The sequence below is a fragment of the Ictalurus punctatus genome, chromosome 8, assembly GCF_001660625.3.
Source record: "Ictalurus punctatus breed USDA103 chromosome 8, Coco_2.0, whole genome shotgun sequence".
Taxonomy (NCBI): Eukaryota; Metazoa; Chordata; class Actinopteri; order Siluriformes; family Ictaluridae; genus Ictalurus; species Ictalurus punctatus.
Window position 1 is genome coordinate 28,641,403 of NC_030423.2, and position 18,721 is coordinate 28,660,123.

Here is an 18,721-nt window from a genome sequence, read left to right on the forward strand (position 1 = left end):
ATGGATGGACGGACGGACGGAGTCCCAAGTGGCACAACAGAAAACCCTCAACACAACACAACAGAAAATTGGCTGTGTATACTCTGACTCACTCGTCTGTCACAGAGACACTATCAATCCTGGCCGTCTGTTAGGTCATGTATGCGGAAGAGGGCAGACAGTGCTTTCCTCTGAGCGTGTTACGACATGAGCAGCAAGATGCATCTGGATGGTTTCACGTGTCTCGGATAAAGCACGTGTTAGCCTGCACCCTCCATGCTTGGTAGCGGTCTTCGTCTGAAAGCAGGAGAGCTGGCTTGAGCGTCGGTATTTGCAGTGACTGAAAAAGAAAACAGAAGAAAACAATACTACTGTAATAAATGACTCAATTTTGCCTCGTTTCGGTGAGTCAGATCATCTGACTCGACTCGCCGATTTTGTGTCCTTTCTAAAAGACGAAATGTTGCGCTATTATGAGTTCCAGCCTGAATCCAGCCAAAATGGTTTCCAATTGGTGACTCGAACTCTACCTTAGATAGCATTACTGTGCACTGGATTTTATGACGATGAATGAAAATAATTGCTAAATCAGCAAGGCACTGCATGTTGTACGTCCCTGTACTGATGTTATTCTGCTGCTGTGTCTGCTTCATTAAGAAGATTAATTTCCATTCATCCTGGTAACTAATCACCTCTCTGTCACGCTGCCTCATATACACACACTACCGAGAGCCGAACACACATCTCACTATACACACTGACAAACAAATGAACAGTCGGATGTTGAACAGAGGCTTCCATGGAAGCATATTGATTTGATTTAAGTAATGCAATTTAACTGTTTGAAATGTCTGGTATTTAGTCTTTCGGAACATTCCACGCTGGCTGCATTTATGAATTCTAGCAGTTATTAAGTGAGAAACTGTCAAGCAGGAGCATCTTATGGTCTATTCAAGAAGCTGGAAATATGTATTTTCTTCTCTGACTTTATATCCACGGTCCACTTTGCGCCAGCCTTGAACCGTGTATATAACTCAGAGTCCGCACAGGTAATACAGGTTGGTTGAGCTCTAAGATCTATTCATGACGATCAGTGGTCTTTGGTGATTTATGCTTGAGATCTGCGAGTAGGAGGCAGTGATGGACATCGGGCATCTGCCTTTGAGTCACTGAAATGTAACGACACAGATCACGGAACAAGGTGGCAATCTATCACGTCTTAACACACGTACATGTGCGTCAGAGCACCCTGCTGTGTCGTGCTCGAGAGGCTTACTGCAGTTTACTGAGGTTGAATGGAGGCTCTCTGGAGCTTCTCTAGAGGTTTACGAAGTAATATATCTCGGTGAGGATTTCTGAAGGATCAGAGTGACAGGTAAAGGGTGCTGGAGGTTACGTAGAGGTTTTATGGAAATCACTGGAGATCGCTATAGGTTTACGGGAGACAGCTGGAAGTTTATGGAAGTGAGAGGTTTGTTGAAGGTTTCATGAAGGTTTTCTCCAAGTTTCTGGAGGTATGTGGAGATAGTTGGGGGGTTTTGTTGTTGTTGTGGTTGTTGTTGTTTTATGGAAGTAGATGAAGGTTTGGTAAAGGGCCATAGTGACTGGTAAACATTGCTGAAACTTACATAAAATGTTTTATAAACGTTTCTGAAAGTTGGCTGGAGTTTACCAAAGGCTTACTGGAGATGGTTTAGGGTTTATGGACGTGGGAGAAGGTTTGTTGACAGTGTACAACAGCTGCTGAAGTCAGATAGAGGTTTCATAAATGTTTTATCCAAGTTTCTGGAGGTATGTGGAGATATTTTTTTGTTTGTTTTTTTTGTTTTTTTTCTGGAAGTAGTTGAAGGTTTGATAAAGAGCCATAGCGACTGGTAAAGATCGCTGAAGGTTACATAAAACGTTTTATAAACATTTCTGGAGGTCAGCTGGAGTTTCCAAAAGGATAGTTGGGGCTATATAAGTAGAAGAAGATTTCCATACTCACTGTTAAAGGTTTCTGAAGATCACTTAACAGGTTTTTTTAAAAAAGTTTCTGGAGATTACCAAAGTCTTGCTGGAGACACTTGGGGGGAATGGCGCGGGGGGGTGGGGTTGGGTGGGCAGGGGGTAGGTTGGAGAAAAGCTCTATTGACCTACAGTGACCAGTAGAGGTTTCTGGAGGTTATCGAAAGGTTTGATGGAGATAAATGGGGGTTTTCTGGAAGTGGTTGAAGGTTTCATGAAGGTCGTCAGTAACCGTTAAAGTTGCTGGAGGTTATGTAAAGGTTTTCTCCAACGTTCTGGAGGTTGGCAGAAATTTAACAATGGTGTGCATAGAGATCGTTAGGATTTCTTGCAGCGGGTGAAAGTCTGACGAAGGCCCAAGGTGGCTACTAAAAGCTGATCGATGTTTCAAAACGGTTTCTCTATGTTTCTTGAGGCTTGCTGGAGGCTGACATCGATGTGGCTGAAAGAAATGTTTATTTTGAGGTTTCTCTTTTTTTTTTAAAATAAGTTTGTGATGTGTATAATTGAAACGGAGTATACTGAAGTATCCTCAAGGTTTGTAATGATTCCTTTCATATTTGCTAGATGTTTAGCTGAAGGTTTCGGAGTTTACTCTCGGTTTTCTGGAGGTCTGCTAAAGGATTTCAGGTTGCTGGAGGCTAGATGGGAGATTCCTGTTGGCTGAGTTAGCATCAGGGTAATGATGCCCTGAGGGAAAGCCTCTCTTCCCCGGTCCCGCCCCACCACAACCACTAATGTTTGTGATGCCAGCTGATACCTGCACAACCGACATACACACACTGATGCAACAAATTGCAAGTGTTAACCTCATATACACAAACATATGGTTGGATGGTTGGACAATTTGGCATGTAAATGTTTTCTTCGGAAACCTGTGACTAGCACATGCATATGGTGTTCATATGGAGTGAGTCACACAAACACACACAACACACAAGCCCACACTCAGAGAGGCTGGATGAGAGTGAGAGGGATTTCTGAGGTGTGAGGTGGGTGATGAAAATGTGTGTATGAATGAGAGAGAATAAAGGAGTGTTACTATGAGAGAATGTCGAAGTAAAAAATAGCAAATGTGTTTTTGGTCATTCAACCAAACATTCCAATTGTTTAGTATGACTATTATTATTATTAGCAGCAGTAGTAGTAGTATTTAAAATATAATATAGAAATGTTTGATACATATAAAATATATATACAGTATCTCACAAAAGTGAGTACACCCCTCACATTTGTGTAAATATTTGATGATATCTTTTCATGTGACAACACTGAAGAAATGACACTTTGCTACAATGTAAAGTAGTGAGTGTTCAGCTTGTGTAACAGTGTAAATTTGCCGTCCCCTCAGAATAACTCAACACACAGACATTAATGTCTAAACCGCTGGCAACAAAAGTGAGTACACCCCTAAGTGAAAATGTCCAAATTGGGCCCAAAGTGTGAATATTTTGTGTGGCCACCATTATTTTCCAGCACTGCCTTAACCCTTTTGGGCACGGAGTTCACCAGAGCTTCACAGGTTGCCACTGGAGTCCTCTTCCACTCCTCCATGACGACATCACGGAGCTGGTGGATGTTAGAGACCTTGTGCTCCTCCACCTTCCATTTGAGGATACCCCACAGATGCTCAATAGGGTTTAGGTCTGGAGACATGCTTGGCCAGTCCATCACCTTCACCCTCAGCTTCTTTAGCAAGGCAGTGGTCGTCTTGGAGGTGTGTTTGGGGTCGTTATCATGCTGGAATACTGCATACTGATCATGCTCTGCTTCAGTATGTCACAGTACATGTTGGCACTCATGGTTCCCTCAATGATCTGTAGCTCCCCAGTGCCGGCAGCACTCATGCAGCCCCAGACCATGACACTCCCACCACCATGCTTGACTGTAGGCAAGACACACTTGTCTTTGTACTCCTCACCTGGTTGCCGCCACACACGCTTGACACCATCTGAACCAAATAAGTTTATCTTGGTCTCATCAGACCACAGGACATGGTTCCAGTAATCCGTGTCCTTAGTCTGCTTGTCTTCAGCAAACTGTCATCTTTAGAAGAGGCTTCCTTCTGGGACGACAGCCATGCAGACCAATTTCATGCAGCGTGCGACGTATGGTCTGAGCACTGACAGGCTGACCCCTCACCCCTTCAACCCCTGCAGCAATGCTGGCAGCACTCATACGTCTATTTCCCAAACACAACCTCTGGATATGACGCTGAGCACGTGCACTCAACTTCTTTGGTCGACCATGGCGAGGCGTGTTCTGAGTGGAACCTGTCCTGTTAAACCGCTGTATGGTCTTGGCCACCGTGCTGCAGCTCAGTGTCAGGGTCTTGGCAATCTTCTTATAGCCTAGGCCATCTTTATGTAGAGCAACAATTCTTTTTTTCAGATCCTCAGAGAGTTCTTTGCCATGAGGTGCCATGTTGAACTTCCAGTGACCAGTATGAGGGAGTGTGAGAGCGATGACACCAAATTTAACACACCTGCTCCCCATTCACACCTGAGACCTTGTAACACTAACAAGTCACATGACACCGGGGAGGGAAAATGGCTAATTGGGCCCAATTTGTACATTTTCACTTAGGGGTGAACTCACTTTTGTTGCCAGGGTTTAGACATTAATGGCTGTGTGTTGAGTTATTCTGAGGGGACGGCAAATTTACACTGTTACACAAGCTGTACACTCACTACTTTACATTGTAGCACAGTGTCATTTCTTCAGTGTTGTCACATGAAAAGATATAATCAAATATTTACAAAGATGGGAGGGGTGTACTCACTTTCGTGAGATACTGTAAATATAAAATATAAATGGAAATTTTATTATTTGAATATCACTGGCACTACACTGTGTTCATATCATATAAACCGTACAAACTGAAAAGTGTAGTAAATTTCACGGAGACTACCCATAGTTTTATTCAGGGATTTTTTTTTTTATGTTTGAGACATTTTTATTTCTAAATTCTTTGTTGTATTGTTATGAAGGTTTTTATTGATCGATTAACAAACAGCGACATTTTCATACTGCTCGATTTATTACGGTAGATTTATACTCCTGTGTTAATGAGTTTTTGAGTCTTTGCATCGCAATGCAGACAGGGAGATCATGGGTAAATGTGGCGGGCAGAGGGTACAGAATATATTATATAGTATAGTATACTCACTATCTATCAGTAGAACGCTATTTGTGATCTATCCACGGTAAAAGAAAAGAATGTCTATGTTGGAAATGACTAATTACTTGCAGCATGTGCTGTATTAACGATGTACTTACACACGTTAGGAATAAAACACTTCAGGGTATGAAAGTATAGGAAAATAATCTTTTTATTTATCGAGAGCCATTTTCTTACATTAAGCGACACAAAGGTCATTTAGCGAAACTTTCTGCTAATGTTTTAGTATATTTATATTTTTTGCAGTTTTTCACAGATTGCTGAAATCTTTACTTCCCAAAGACTCCGCCTCTCCACGGTCCGCTTTTTTATACCCAATCATCTCGCTGACCTGTTCCCGTTAACCTCCGGCTCCGGTTTCTTTTCGTTAACGCTTACTTTTCCAGCCTCTTGCTGCAGCCGTCCCAACTTTTCTGAGACGTGTTGCGGACATGGAATTCAAAATGACCTTCTTTTTTTTTTTTTCCTTAAAATGGTCCATTTCATCACTTTAAACATTCGATATGTTTCCTATGCTCTATCGTGAATAACATGCAGGTTTATGAGATTCGCAATCCGTTGCGTTCTGCTTTAATTGACATTTTACACGCCGTCCCAACTTTTTTGGAGTCGGGGTTGTACGGGATTGTATCTCATGCACGCAAGTGTAGATTACTGCCTGCAAATACGTAAATATTATGAGCATGGGATTATTGGAAGGCTGAAGTACACACTAACAACACTGATTGGCATAGCGAGTTGAGTTGCATTTGTTTAGCTGTGTACTTGCTCCCTCTTACATCATGGCGATGAAGCAGTGGTCAGACTGAGGTGTGATTACAGCATGGCTGAGAGCGAACCTGTTGACTAATTAGACTCGTGAAAGGTTACAGACAGATCCGGCAACCTGTCAGGCAATTAAAACCTCCCCATAAGACCAAGCTGAGAGTGAAATCATCCTCGCTTTACACACCCTTCCACGCCGAACTTTCCTCTTCCTGTTGAAGGATGCTCACTGCTGACCAGCTCGCTTCAAGCTCACCATCTGCCTGCAAGTCCCGTGAACTCTTAAGATGACTGTTAACCCTTAAAAGTTCAGAAAGTCACATGACTGAGAATCATACATCTGGTATCTGTCCTTTATGGACCTATCACCATCATTCACACCATCATCGGTTCACGTGTCCCAAATGACACGCCATCACGAACGCCTTACAGTCATAATTTCACTCGGAATGTGTCCCAAACCACATCCTGTCCACAGTCTAATCCACAGAAACACAATCGCAAGTATAATACACTATAATACCCGGTACACCATCAGCCTATTCCCTATATAGACCACATAAACACCATGACGAATACCTCATATCACTGTGGGCGTGTCCCAAACCATACCCCGGTCACTGTAGTCAGTAGGTGACATAAACGCCATCTGAAATGTCTTTACTTCCTGTAGGCATGTCCTAAACCACATTCCCTCTTCACTAATATATTAGTCCATATAAAGACCATCAGAAACGTCTATCCATCATCAGCCCACTGTGGACGTGTCCCAAACCACACAACCTATTTACTCTATAGGTCGTTATTGACTATTTGGGCCACAGTAACACCTTATCCTGTGTTCACTATTTAGGCCAAAGGCACGTGTCCCAAACCACATCTTGTGTCCCAAACCATCACAAGCATCTTATCTCCCACACTTATTCATGTTCCAAACCACACCACCGGAAAAAAAAAAAAAAAAAAGCCTCAATGTCATCAATTCACTCTGGGTCTGTCCTAAACCACACTCCCTTTTTACTACGTGGTCCATCGGAAATGTCCACTGCGGACGCGTTCTACATAAGGCCACATAAACACCATCGTGAAATTCTCACCAATGCGTGGATGTGTCCACAGTCACAAGATACCCTGAATAGCCTAGTGAGTACAAAATAGTGCACTTACAACATAGGGCACTAGGTAATGAATGATTAGGTACACGCAGTGTTGTATTCATTCTCTAAAGGAATCAAATAATTAGCTCTTAGCAGTAACACAGTAAGTGTGGGATTACATAGACACCAGGGTGTTAGCGTTGTGTGTGTGTGTGTGTGTGTGTGTGTGTGTGTGATTTGAGCAGTTTCCTGAACACTGACAGGTTGGCGTGAATGCTAGCAGCCCATCTGCACCTGAGTGTCTTGAGTTTCCACTTTTCTGTCACAGCAAACAGAGAAAAAAAAAATATTGTGTGTGTGTGTGTGTGTTTGTGTCCTGAATGCGCAAACCGCAGAGCCGAGCTTCACACTGAGCGTAGGCCGCAGCTGCGTAGCCGCTCGGTACTCTGTAATTACCGGCAGGTCGGCATCGGAGTGCTGTCCCTGTGTTTTTGTGCATGATTGAGTTACTGGCATTTCAGACCCAAATGTGTTGTTTGCCCTTCCACCAGAGACAAATCTGCCGGCGCGGCTGCTCCAGAAATCACACGCTCACGTCACGTCACACCCAGCCCTCCATATATGAAACCAGAACCAGAGCCGTACCCTGTAATTCTATCCGCCCGAGCGTTTATGCGCGTACCGAAGCTTTTTCTTTAATATTACCAAAACAACAGGGACACGCATCACAGGATTTGTGGCCTTACTCATAACACGTTTACAAAGCAAAGTAAAGATTAAAAAAAAAAAAACAACAAAAAAAAACACCGCCTTAAAATACAATCATTAAATCGTGGAAATCATATTATTTCCGAACGAATGTATGTATGAGCACCCTTCACTCAAACCCGTTCGGATCACATTCACCCCTCTGTGAAATATCTGGAATAAGTGTTGAACAGGAAGTCGCGTCAAACAAACTTCCTGAAGATGGCGAGAAAAAATGAAATTCTTTCGTCGTTTTCTTCTTGTATTCTCCAGTGATCCATTTATCAATAATACATATTTTAAGTCAATTACTAAAACTTCCTTAAATGTCCTCTTGCTAATATCATCAATGTGTGAGTTAACAGTATTTTGCGTATCTGGTCCTTAATAAATAAATAAATAAATAAATAAATAAACACTTGGTTGTTTCACACATTTCGAAAAGGGATAAATGCATGTTTTCTTACACGCCAGGTTGAAAATGACCTTTTAAAAGAGTTCACTTTGAAGTTTTACACGGCGGCGAGATTGTGACGTCAGCGCCAGCTGGGGTAGGTGTTAGCGAGACTTTAGGAAGTTGGTGCAACTGACGAGCAGAGGAAGATGATAGCTAGCGGTTTCCGACGGTTGTTTTCATTTGTCATGTTAAAGTCGCATGTAAAGGTTTAAGGATGGATATTTTTCGCAGTATCGTTTTTTTTAGGCAAAACAGTAAACTGGTAGATCCAAGTTTATCAACGGTTAGCGACATTAGCTTCACAGAACAACTGAGTAGATTTTTGTTGAACTACTTGAACTACTCAAACTAAACCAGAAAAATAACACCAACACGGTTATAAACATTTAAAAGTTGTTGTTTTTTTTAAAATATTATTTTAAATATTTTTATTTCTGTTTATTATATTTCCTCATATATAGAACTTAATACAGCATGTGCATCATGAATAAATTTCACTTAGTCTTTATTTTATTAGATTAAATATAAATGTCCGTATAAAATTGAAATATTTTATTATGAGTAAATTAAGTTGATTATAAATGTACATACTTTTGATGTATTATATTCTATTATAAATACAGTACTCTATTTAAATTAATTTATTTCAGAATATACCTAAAACCATAAATAATATATGCATTATATGTATGCAAATTATTTAATGCATTTTTAAAACTCCTTACACTTATTTTTGCACTTCATTAATTTTGTATCTCATCCTTGTGCCTTACATTACATTACTTTTATTATTATTCTTATTATTTAATTTGTATGACTTGACTTTGCAGCACGTTGAGATACCACGCACATGGAAAGTGCTTGTATTATTATTATTATTATTATTATTATTATTATTATTATTATTATTATTATTATTATTATCCTTGCGCGAAAACGGCTTCAGCGTTCGGGTTTTCGGCCCAACGTATTCAACTCTCGCTCAGTAATTATCCTCTTTTTTTTTTTTTTTCAGGTACGTGTCCCGCCCAAGGTGAAGTGTTTCCATGCCATAACATCTCCCTTCTGTGAGAAGTCTGTGTGTAGCACCATTATCCGACTGCGAGACTCCATATTTTTTGATTATTTGTTATTATGATTCGTTTGCGGTCGAAGGCGCCAGTTCTGGGAGACGTTACTCATGCAGGTAATGATGCGTGCTGTTTGGCCAGCGCTCTCACCTGCCTCCTGTGATAAGAAGGAGAGAATGTTACACAGGATGGGTGAGGATGGATGAGCGTGCTCGATGCGGATGAGCCTGATATCCATCAGCGTACCTTCACGTCCAGACACCAGGAGAGGAGATGGAGTCGGTGATCAAAAAAGATGAGGGTGGCATTTTTGAAAGAAAGAAAGAAAGAAAGAAAGAAAAAAAAAGCACCAGGCGAGGCTAAAAGCAGGTGTGGAGGAATCAAAGACGGGGCAGAGGTGAGACAGGGAGACGTTTATTTTCATGCAGGTACTCACACAACACCTGCGTATTCCTGATTCGGTTAAACGTAAGCACATTTTTCCCCCCATTCTTGTCTGTTTGTTTGTTTTGGCTCAGAAAGAAACGAAGCGCCGCGACATTTCATCTGTTGTCATTTTCAAGCTAGTAATTATTTATTTCGTTTAGTCCAGGATTAATGACTAGAAAATCTACAGCAGTGTTACTGAAACGACACATTTAGGTTGATTTATTCATTCAATCATTCTTTCCATCATTCATTCATCAGAGGGTTTTAAACTTCTCCCAGCTGGAGGTCCTTTGGAAAAAAAAATCCACGGACACCTTCAGATTTATTTTATAATCATAATCCAGCTATTCAATTATCGGGCTTGTGAATGGAGGGATGAACCTCTCGGAGGTCCGGACTCCATCTTGAGAACTTGGAACTTCAGGAAACATTTCATCCCAGTCAGGGTTGTAGTGGATCCGGAGCCTATCCGTATAATCAGGGAACACTGGGCTTGAGACGGGAATACAGTCTGGATAAGACGCGACATACATTCACATCAGGTTTCATGTTACTGAAAGGTGAGAGGAAACCAGAGAACTGTAGGAAATCCGCATTCAGACATGCTTCCATGTTTTTGGAAAGGTAGGAAGACACTGTAGAACCCAAAGCTAAAAATATATCTAAATAAATAAAAAATACGGATACGGGGAAAAACATGAAACTCGGTACACATGGCAACCCAAGCTCAGGACTGAACCATGGACTCTAATTCACGAGGCTATCCCAGGGGTACCGGGTGTGAGGTGGGAATACGTCCAGGATAAGATATCACACACATACACACACTCATTCACAGCCGTTTCCATGTTTTTGGAAAGAAGGAAGGAAGCTGGAGAACCTGAAGGAAACCAACATGGATATGAAGAAGATGTGAAACCGAAGCTGCAATCGAAGCTCGGGATCGAACCGGGAACTCTGGATCCGGAGAATCTCCTTGGAACATGGCCGGAATACGGTCGGGAGAAGTTCCCATGTTTATGGAAGGGAGAAAGGAAACTGGAGAACCTGTAAGAATTCCACATGGACATGAGGAAAACTTGAAACTCTGCACAGACATTAACTGGAGCTCTGGATCAAACTGGGAACGCTGGACCTGTAGACCATCGCGGGACGTGAGACGGGGATACAGTCTGGACAGCACGCTATACTCATTCACACCTGCTTCCGTGTTTTTGGAAGGTCGGAGGAAACCAGAGAACCTAGAAGAAACACGGAAATGAGGGGAAAGGTGAAACTCCACACACAGGATCGAACCTGGAGTCCTGGAGCTGTGAGGTGGGAACGCGACCCTCTTATTTTAGGTTTGGGTTATAATCACGAAAACGGGGCTGTAGCTGTAGCAAGTGGCAGGAGAGATAAATGGATGAGCTGTCTCCAGTACACCCGTCTCTCTCTCTCTCTCTCTCTCTCTCTCTCTCTCTCTCTCTCTCTCTCTCTCTCTCTCTCTCTCTCTCTCTCTCTCTCTCTCTCCGTGCCCAGGAGACAGCCCTGTGTGTGGCCTGTAGATGTGCCAAGCCCTCTGCTCACGCTCTACATCATACACCCCGAGTCCAACCCCAGCTACAGCAGGAAGCCTCTTTATTTTTCAAAAAATAAAGGCACAAAGGAGAAAGAGGAGAATGGGATTAGTGAGGCAGCGCCGCTATCGACCTCCTGCTCTCCCGTGTTCTCCGTTTCATTACTCAAAACTTAGAAAGCAGATCCTTAATTTCATTGCTTATGTAGGATTAAAATAGCTTGCGGTGTAAACACGCTTTCAATACTCTAATGCTCGGTAATGCTAATAGATCATCATAATAGCTGCAGCTTTAATTCACAAACTGCTTCTTAGACTGAAAGAGATGAATGCCTGCCTGCACATTCTCATATACACTCGCACACGACAATAACAATCCCATCTCATTATCAGCTTATTTCCATGATAAACACTCGACAGAGGAGTACACATGTACATCCCAATATAACCGCTAAAGCAACATCAGGGTCGAATCAATGTGCAGCTTATAAAAGATTAACAGGGACTAATACTTGGGCAAGCTAAGCTCTCCAGAGTCACCTTGAGTATAATTAGATTGAAAAAAAAAAATAAAAAATGGCTGCAAAAGTGCACTGCATTCACGATAAGGAGACTGTACCTGGATTCGCTTTTGGAGATTTCAAGGAACGGTGTTTTGTGCAGGTGTTTATTCCAGCTCTAATCTTAACCTCCGAGAGCGGCGTCAATAACGGCGCCGCTACTGATTTATATCCGCTACTGCAAACCACAGCAAGTTTTGTGCTGTTGTTGTTGTTGTTGTTGTTGTTGTCGTTGTTGTTGTTGGTGCTCCACGTGTCTGAGATCTTCTCATAGTGTTTGGAATTTAATTTTATCAATGGGTTAGCTTTGTAGCAGTTTCATTCAGCTTAAAATGACTTGGCTAGAATGTTACATATTCTTTTATTTATTTATTTATTTATTTGTGTTTCATTGAAGCAGCCTCGCACCTCCAGGGTCGGGGGTTCGAGTCCGGCCTCCGCCCTGTGTGCGCGGAGCTTGCATGTTCTCCCCGTGCTTCAGGGGTTTCCTCTGGGTAATCCGGTTTCCTCTTCCAGTCCAAAGCCATGCGTTGTAGGCTGACTGGCTTCTCTAAATTGTTCATAGTGTGCGAACGGGTGCTTGAATGCCATGTGATGGGTTGGCACCCCGTCCAGGGTGTCCCCCGGCTTGTACCCCGAGCCCCTACGACCCTGTGTAGGATAAGCGATACAGAAAATGGACGGACGGATGGACAGACGGATGGATGGATGGATGGATGGATGGGTGGAGTGGGCCAACAGTAGCAGTATCACCTGTATATCCTGGTGCGTCTTCTTGTTAAACTGCACAGAATCCTGATAAAGTCCCATCCGAATTCTATAACAGACCGTCAGATTATACAGTGAAGATCCTCTCATGATAGACCTGTGATTAAAGATCAACGAAATTGTGTATCGTTCATCTGCGAAAACAAAATACAGTGTAAAGCCAGATGGTCTTCCTCTCGCCCATCAACCGGGCACTTGCCAATCACTGCTAGCTTAATTATATAAGCAATTAGCACAACACTCCTTGATAAATGAAAACTTTTACGCGTTCTTTGATTGTCCTTCTAGAGAAACCTTTAAAGGCTACACCGAACCATAGAGAGAAAAGAGTTTTCCCCTGTCGGGCGAAAAGGTGCTTTCAGGAGGAAAACCTATTTATCCAACAATCCATTAAAGAACCTTTCAAAGAACCTTTTTATTTACCGAGTGTTCCAAGTAGCAAGAAGCTAAATGTTAAACACATGTCAGGTTCTAGGTATTCAGAAGGAACAATAATTTGGAGCTTGTACCTCATACTTACCCAGTTAATAGACACGTGCTTAGAAAAATAAGGTTCTTTAAGGGATCAGTGGAAAGTTAATGCCTGCACTGTCCACTGGTGGGAGCTATGTAGCTAATGGGTGAAAACTGAGACATGAGAGGGAAAAAGCCATGGGAAAGGCATGGGAATTCTAATGAGCATCAGTTTTCGTTCAGTGTCCCTTGAGTAACGTTTACATTTTCATCAGTTCTCTGATGTTTTTTTTTATCCAAAGTGACGTACAATTGCAACAGGATACAGCTGAGCAGTTAAGGGTTAAGAGTCAAGGACCCAAAGGTGGCAGGTTGAAGATGCTGATATTTTGCTGCGTTTGATTTGAGGTCATCACTATTTCCCTTACTGCTCCATGATCTGTAATTCGTGACCTCTGAAAAAGAAAAGACGACAAAAGTTCCTTCTTGGGAACGTCTTGGGATGGTCTCCTCAACTCTGAGTTCATCAAATCAATCTGAAATATCCTTACTTATACTTATATACATACGGTTATTTACGTATTTTGGACATCCTTCCACGATCTGCGCTGAATACTGCGACAACTTCTTCCCACTTATACAGACTCGAGCGGGAGGCGTCCATGTTTGATTTTTTCCCTCACTTTGTAGCTCGAATACCCAGAGGTTGAAAATGACATCATTTCCAAGCGCTGGCTTTCCGTTTCCGAGGTTTATTTATCATCGCTGAGGTTTATTGTGGATGACCGATGATCGAGTTCTTTCCCGCCACTTGACTGAAAATACTGAAATCGGGAAAATTAAGTTGTACATTCCATTAAAAAGTTCAACTGACACATAGCGCTGTGTGTCATCCATCATTGTACAGCTCTCATTATAAGCTATAGCTCTCAATATCCATCCATCCATCCATCCAGGAGCCTGGAGCCTATCCCAGGGGACTCGTTGCACAAGGCGACAAGGGGGACACCATGAAGTATCCCACGTTCCACAATTAACGCGAGAAACTTAGAGGTCTTCCGAACGCCCAAACTTTAACCAATTTGTAGCTTCCTTCTTAACTTGTCCTAGATCTTACACATCATTAAAGCGATTCAAAATGGTGAATTTCCATTTAACGCTCGTTAACCACTAGAGCATCACAAAAGCTAACCCTGGCCCCATTCCTGACCTTTATAAACTGCGTTCAGGGATGCCGGAGAGTTTTAGTGCTCGAGATCTGGCCATGTGGAGAACTTTGAGTTCTTCTCGCTGCCGTTCTGACTCACTTACAGACAGTCACTTGGCACGTAGGCAGCAACTGATGTCACTAATTACCACTTGATGAAGGCTGGCATGTGGCTTGTGAAAGAAAGAAAGAAAGAAAGAAAAAAAAAAAGCTTCGATGATCTTATGAACATTTCAAAAATGTCGCAAATATTATCCCGGTTTTTTCGACACCGATAAAGAAATGAGTAACCATCTTAATATTAATTAGTCGGGAACATCACGGAACATTTTTATATCGCTTCGGTTTGAACGGCCGGCTTGACAAGCACACCCGTACTAGGTTATGCTACTCGGCTCGTTCCTTATGACGTTAGAGAGTTGATTTCAGTATCGCATGGCGTCAGATGCTGATATCAAAGCATTTTTTTTCTTTGAACTAAAAGGAATGACATTTTTTAGCGTTTGCACGGGTACCCGGATCGGTAGCGATGCATCGAGTCACAGAGTGTAGAACACGAATGCTTCCAAAAGACTCGGATAAGATCTGGTATTTGCGAAAGAGATGATCGATGAGGGAAGAAATGGGTACCGGCTTGCACCGGGTTGCATCAACGTGATGTATAAATTGATTTCTTTTGTCTATTGTTATGGCTTTTTTTGTGATAGGCCATGAACAACAGGATGTGGTCATGGGGAATAAAAAAGAATGATAAAAATATCACATGCAAAATGTGAGAACGCCTATCAGAGTTTGGTTGAAGCCTAAATGAGGAGCCCTTGTAGGGTTGGTTTAATAAGTTCCTGTGACAGTGATGGATGACCACTCCACACGGATAGACACACCAATTGTTCTTGCAATAATGGTTTCTCCTGAAGTGGATTAATCTGACCATCAGACCTTTTGTGTGTGAGTGCATACACGTCTTAATAAAGAATGTGGCATGAATATTAGACTGTGATTATTTTAAGCTGTCAGATGTCTCAGGGACAGAGCAGCGGCGTAATCGAAATCCGCCGCTATTTTTAAACCAAACACTCTGATAGGTCTTTATGTTACATTTAGAGATACGTCCATCCATGCATTTTATGTAGCGCTTATCCTATAGGGTGTCGGTGGGAGCCTGGAGTCTGTCTCGGGGGACTCGGGGAACAAGGTGGAGGACACCTTGGACGGGGTGCCGACTCATGTCTGTGCACAATCGCACTCACATTCACACAAACTACAGAACATTTGGAAATCAGATTAGAACGTATGTCTTTGGAATGAGGGAGGAAATCTCCGAGGCACGGGGAGAGCATGCGAACTCCGTGAACACAGGGAGGAGACGGGATCCGAACCTCCGACCCAAGGTGCGAGGCTCCGCCTTTCAATCTAACGCTTGGAACGTGCTTTTCCACAAGTCGTCCATTATCGGTTATGAAAAGTGTCGGTTTTCGTGCATTCGCTCGACGGTTACACCTTCACCCCATGACACAACTCCACAACAGGAAGTTGCATCATCCAAAATTCTTGTCGATCACCTGAAAAAGAAAAGTATGTTCTCTCGTTGTTTATTTTTTTATTTTTTTTTTTTTCAATTATTTTTATTATGATTGACGTAGTCGATTTGAAAGTACAACCCTGATACATAATGAAATTATAGATTAAAAGTAAACGTATCGTTTAAAACAAACAAACAAAAAAAAACTATTGTAAACAAATCATTAGAATGTCCTTGAAGTGCTCCTTCAATTAGCGTCGATGCTAGTTAACTGCTTTTTGTACGGTTTTGTAATTCTATGGTTAGAAACTCGTACTTTCGACTCGTTTAAGAGCCGAAAGCAGCGTAGAAGCCTTGTACGAAATGAGATATTGTTGCCTAAGGTGTTTTTATAATAGTTAAGAGTTGCAAGCGCTAAATAGCACAGTATGTATATCTGCTTCTGCAGATCTTCTTCAAATCTTCCTTACTGATTCGATTAAAGTCCTGCACAGTAAACATTCTGTCTGGAAGCTGTGATTTAATTTTACGCTCTTCCAATCCATCAACACCGAATACCACAGTATCTCCCCCGAGACCTAGTTATGCGAAAGCTATCAAACAATTTCGCTGCAGCAGCTCGCGTTGATTGGTGTACAGTCGCAAATCTGAGCCTTAGTGGGAGAATCAACCAGATTAAGCAGTGAAGCTGAAGGGAATCGCTGTTTATTCCCCCCAAAAAATAACCCCAACGTATCCGTTTCATCTGACTTCAGAACGAAGTCTCTGAGACTTGCTTACAGCCCTGGCAGCTTGATTTCTTCATCGGCACTCAACGAGATGTGGATTATGTTGCAGAGAACGGGGAAAAAATATATATATATATATATAAATAAATAAAAAGAAAATTATGTGCTGAAATCTCCCTCTAGGTCCTGCAGTGATACTCACTAAAAACAGCACAGGTCCTCAAATTGATCCCTGAGGAATGCCACTGAGATTCTATTAATCTATTGAAAACTGAGCTGTCTCTCAAAACTGATATGATATGACGGGTGGTGTGCGCTGAAAGGAGGAATTTTTAGGACACACACACATACACACAAACATACACACAGAGCAAGAGAGAGAGAGAGAGAGAGAGAGAGAGAGACACACACAATTTGTCAGACTATACTTGCAAGGACCTTCCAGTTTTCCTGATGGGGACCTGACAAATGTCCCCACAAGTCAAAACGTTCAACATTATACCATTCACTCTATAGACATTTGGCTCGTCCCACCAAGATATACAAACATGCATAAACTCACACTCACACACACACACACAACCTTGTGAGACAACCCTTATGAGGACCTTGTATTGTCCATCAACATAATTATTAACACAGTTAAAAATTCTGTCCTACACCAACATCTAAACTAAACCTTAACCCCGATAACCAACAGTAAACCTTCTCGTTTTTTATTTTTTTTGACTTTTGAAAATGATTAGTTGCAATTTTTGTTAAAAAATAAATAAATAAAAGTTTTCCTTGTGGGGACCTGCCAAATGTCCTCACAAGATCAAAACTGTCCCATCTTCCTATCATTGTAGAGATAATTGGCTCATCCTCACCAAGAAATGCAAACATGCCAACACACACACACACACACACACACACACACACACACACACACACACACACACACACACATTTGATACACTATCCTTGTGAGGACCCTTCTATTGTCCGTTGGCATACTTATCAATGCAACTAATTAATGCTATATAACAATATAGAACATTTTTAAGCAGTTTTTCCTCATGGGGACCTGCCAAAATTCCTCACAAGGTCAAAACTGACGGATATTCCTATCCTTGGTCCCCATTAAGATATAAAAACATGAAACACACACACTTCTTCCCTTTTATCTGTGCTTATTTCCATTTCGATTAGCATCTCTGGAGTTGTGGCTGTTGCTGTTATCTCTAGGATAAGGACTCTTCTGTTCTGTCCTTCTCCTGATTGATTCACTAAATTCCATCTCCCCCATTACACTGACACAACGCAGCGCAACACAACACAACACAAAAGCAGCACTCAGAAGTGAACTCCAAAACGTATCAGTGTTTCATATACGTAGATTTTTTTCAATTCAATCCAATTCAGTTTTATTTGTAGGGCGCTTTTAACAGCGGACCTTGTCTCAAAGCAGCTTTAGAGAGACATATAAAGACAGGATGGAGATTTTAAGCGTGTGAATTTATCCCTATTGAGCGAGACGGTGGAGACAGTGGTGAGGAAAAACTCCCTGAGACGATACGACGAAGAAACCTTGAGAGGAACCGGACTCAGAAGGAACCCGTCCTCATCTGGGTCACGACGGATAGTGTGAGAGTAAAAGAAAGGTCATTATGGTGTTTATATGAAGTCTGTTTGTTGAACTAGTCGACTGTTCACTAAAGATAATCTATTGTTCTGTACGTGAAACTTACCACACGTTTGTGCTTTCAAATCGCAGGAGTCCGGGTGAGCGGCTTGAGGAAGAAAAGAAATCTAGCTATTGATTGTGTGCGTTTGAGGTTGTGCTGTTATGGGAAACTAATCAACAACAGGGCAGTGTGAGGAAGCTGGGTTACCGTTACAGCTCTGAATTTCATTATTTCCTGTTATATCACAGAAATTTGACAACTATTACATTTTTTTTTTCTTTTTTCAAATTTAATCAACAAGGACACATCATATTTTTTATCCATTTATAGTTACATTTAACACTTTTACTTTTAACAGCGCTCAGCTCACATTACAGGAAAGTGCAAAAGAACATTAAGATGCCATTTCTGCTCCATTTCCAGTCCAGAGTAAGCGTTTTCTGTTCAAACATAACCCTAAGGAATAAACCACTCTGTATCGTGATTTAATAGGGGAAAATAATCAAAATAAACAGTGTGGTGTGAT

At 41.8% G+C, this 18,721-nt stretch overlaps 1 protein-coding gene across 1 annotated transcript in view; it reads right to left on the reverse strand.

The window, feature by feature from the left end:
- pcdh10b (protocadherin 10b) overlaps positions 1–18,721 on the reverse strand; it is a 62,350-nt gene that overhangs the window by 1,908 nt on the left and 41,721 nt on the right. The window contains exon 4 of the mRNA XM_047157393.2: positions 1–319. This exon is cut by the window's left edge and continues 1,908 nt beyond it. Within this exon, the coding sequence (XP_047013349.1) occupies positions 240–319 (80 nt within the window). The 3' untranslated portion in view covers positions 1–239. The remainder of the gene's footprint in view (positions 320–18,721) is intronic.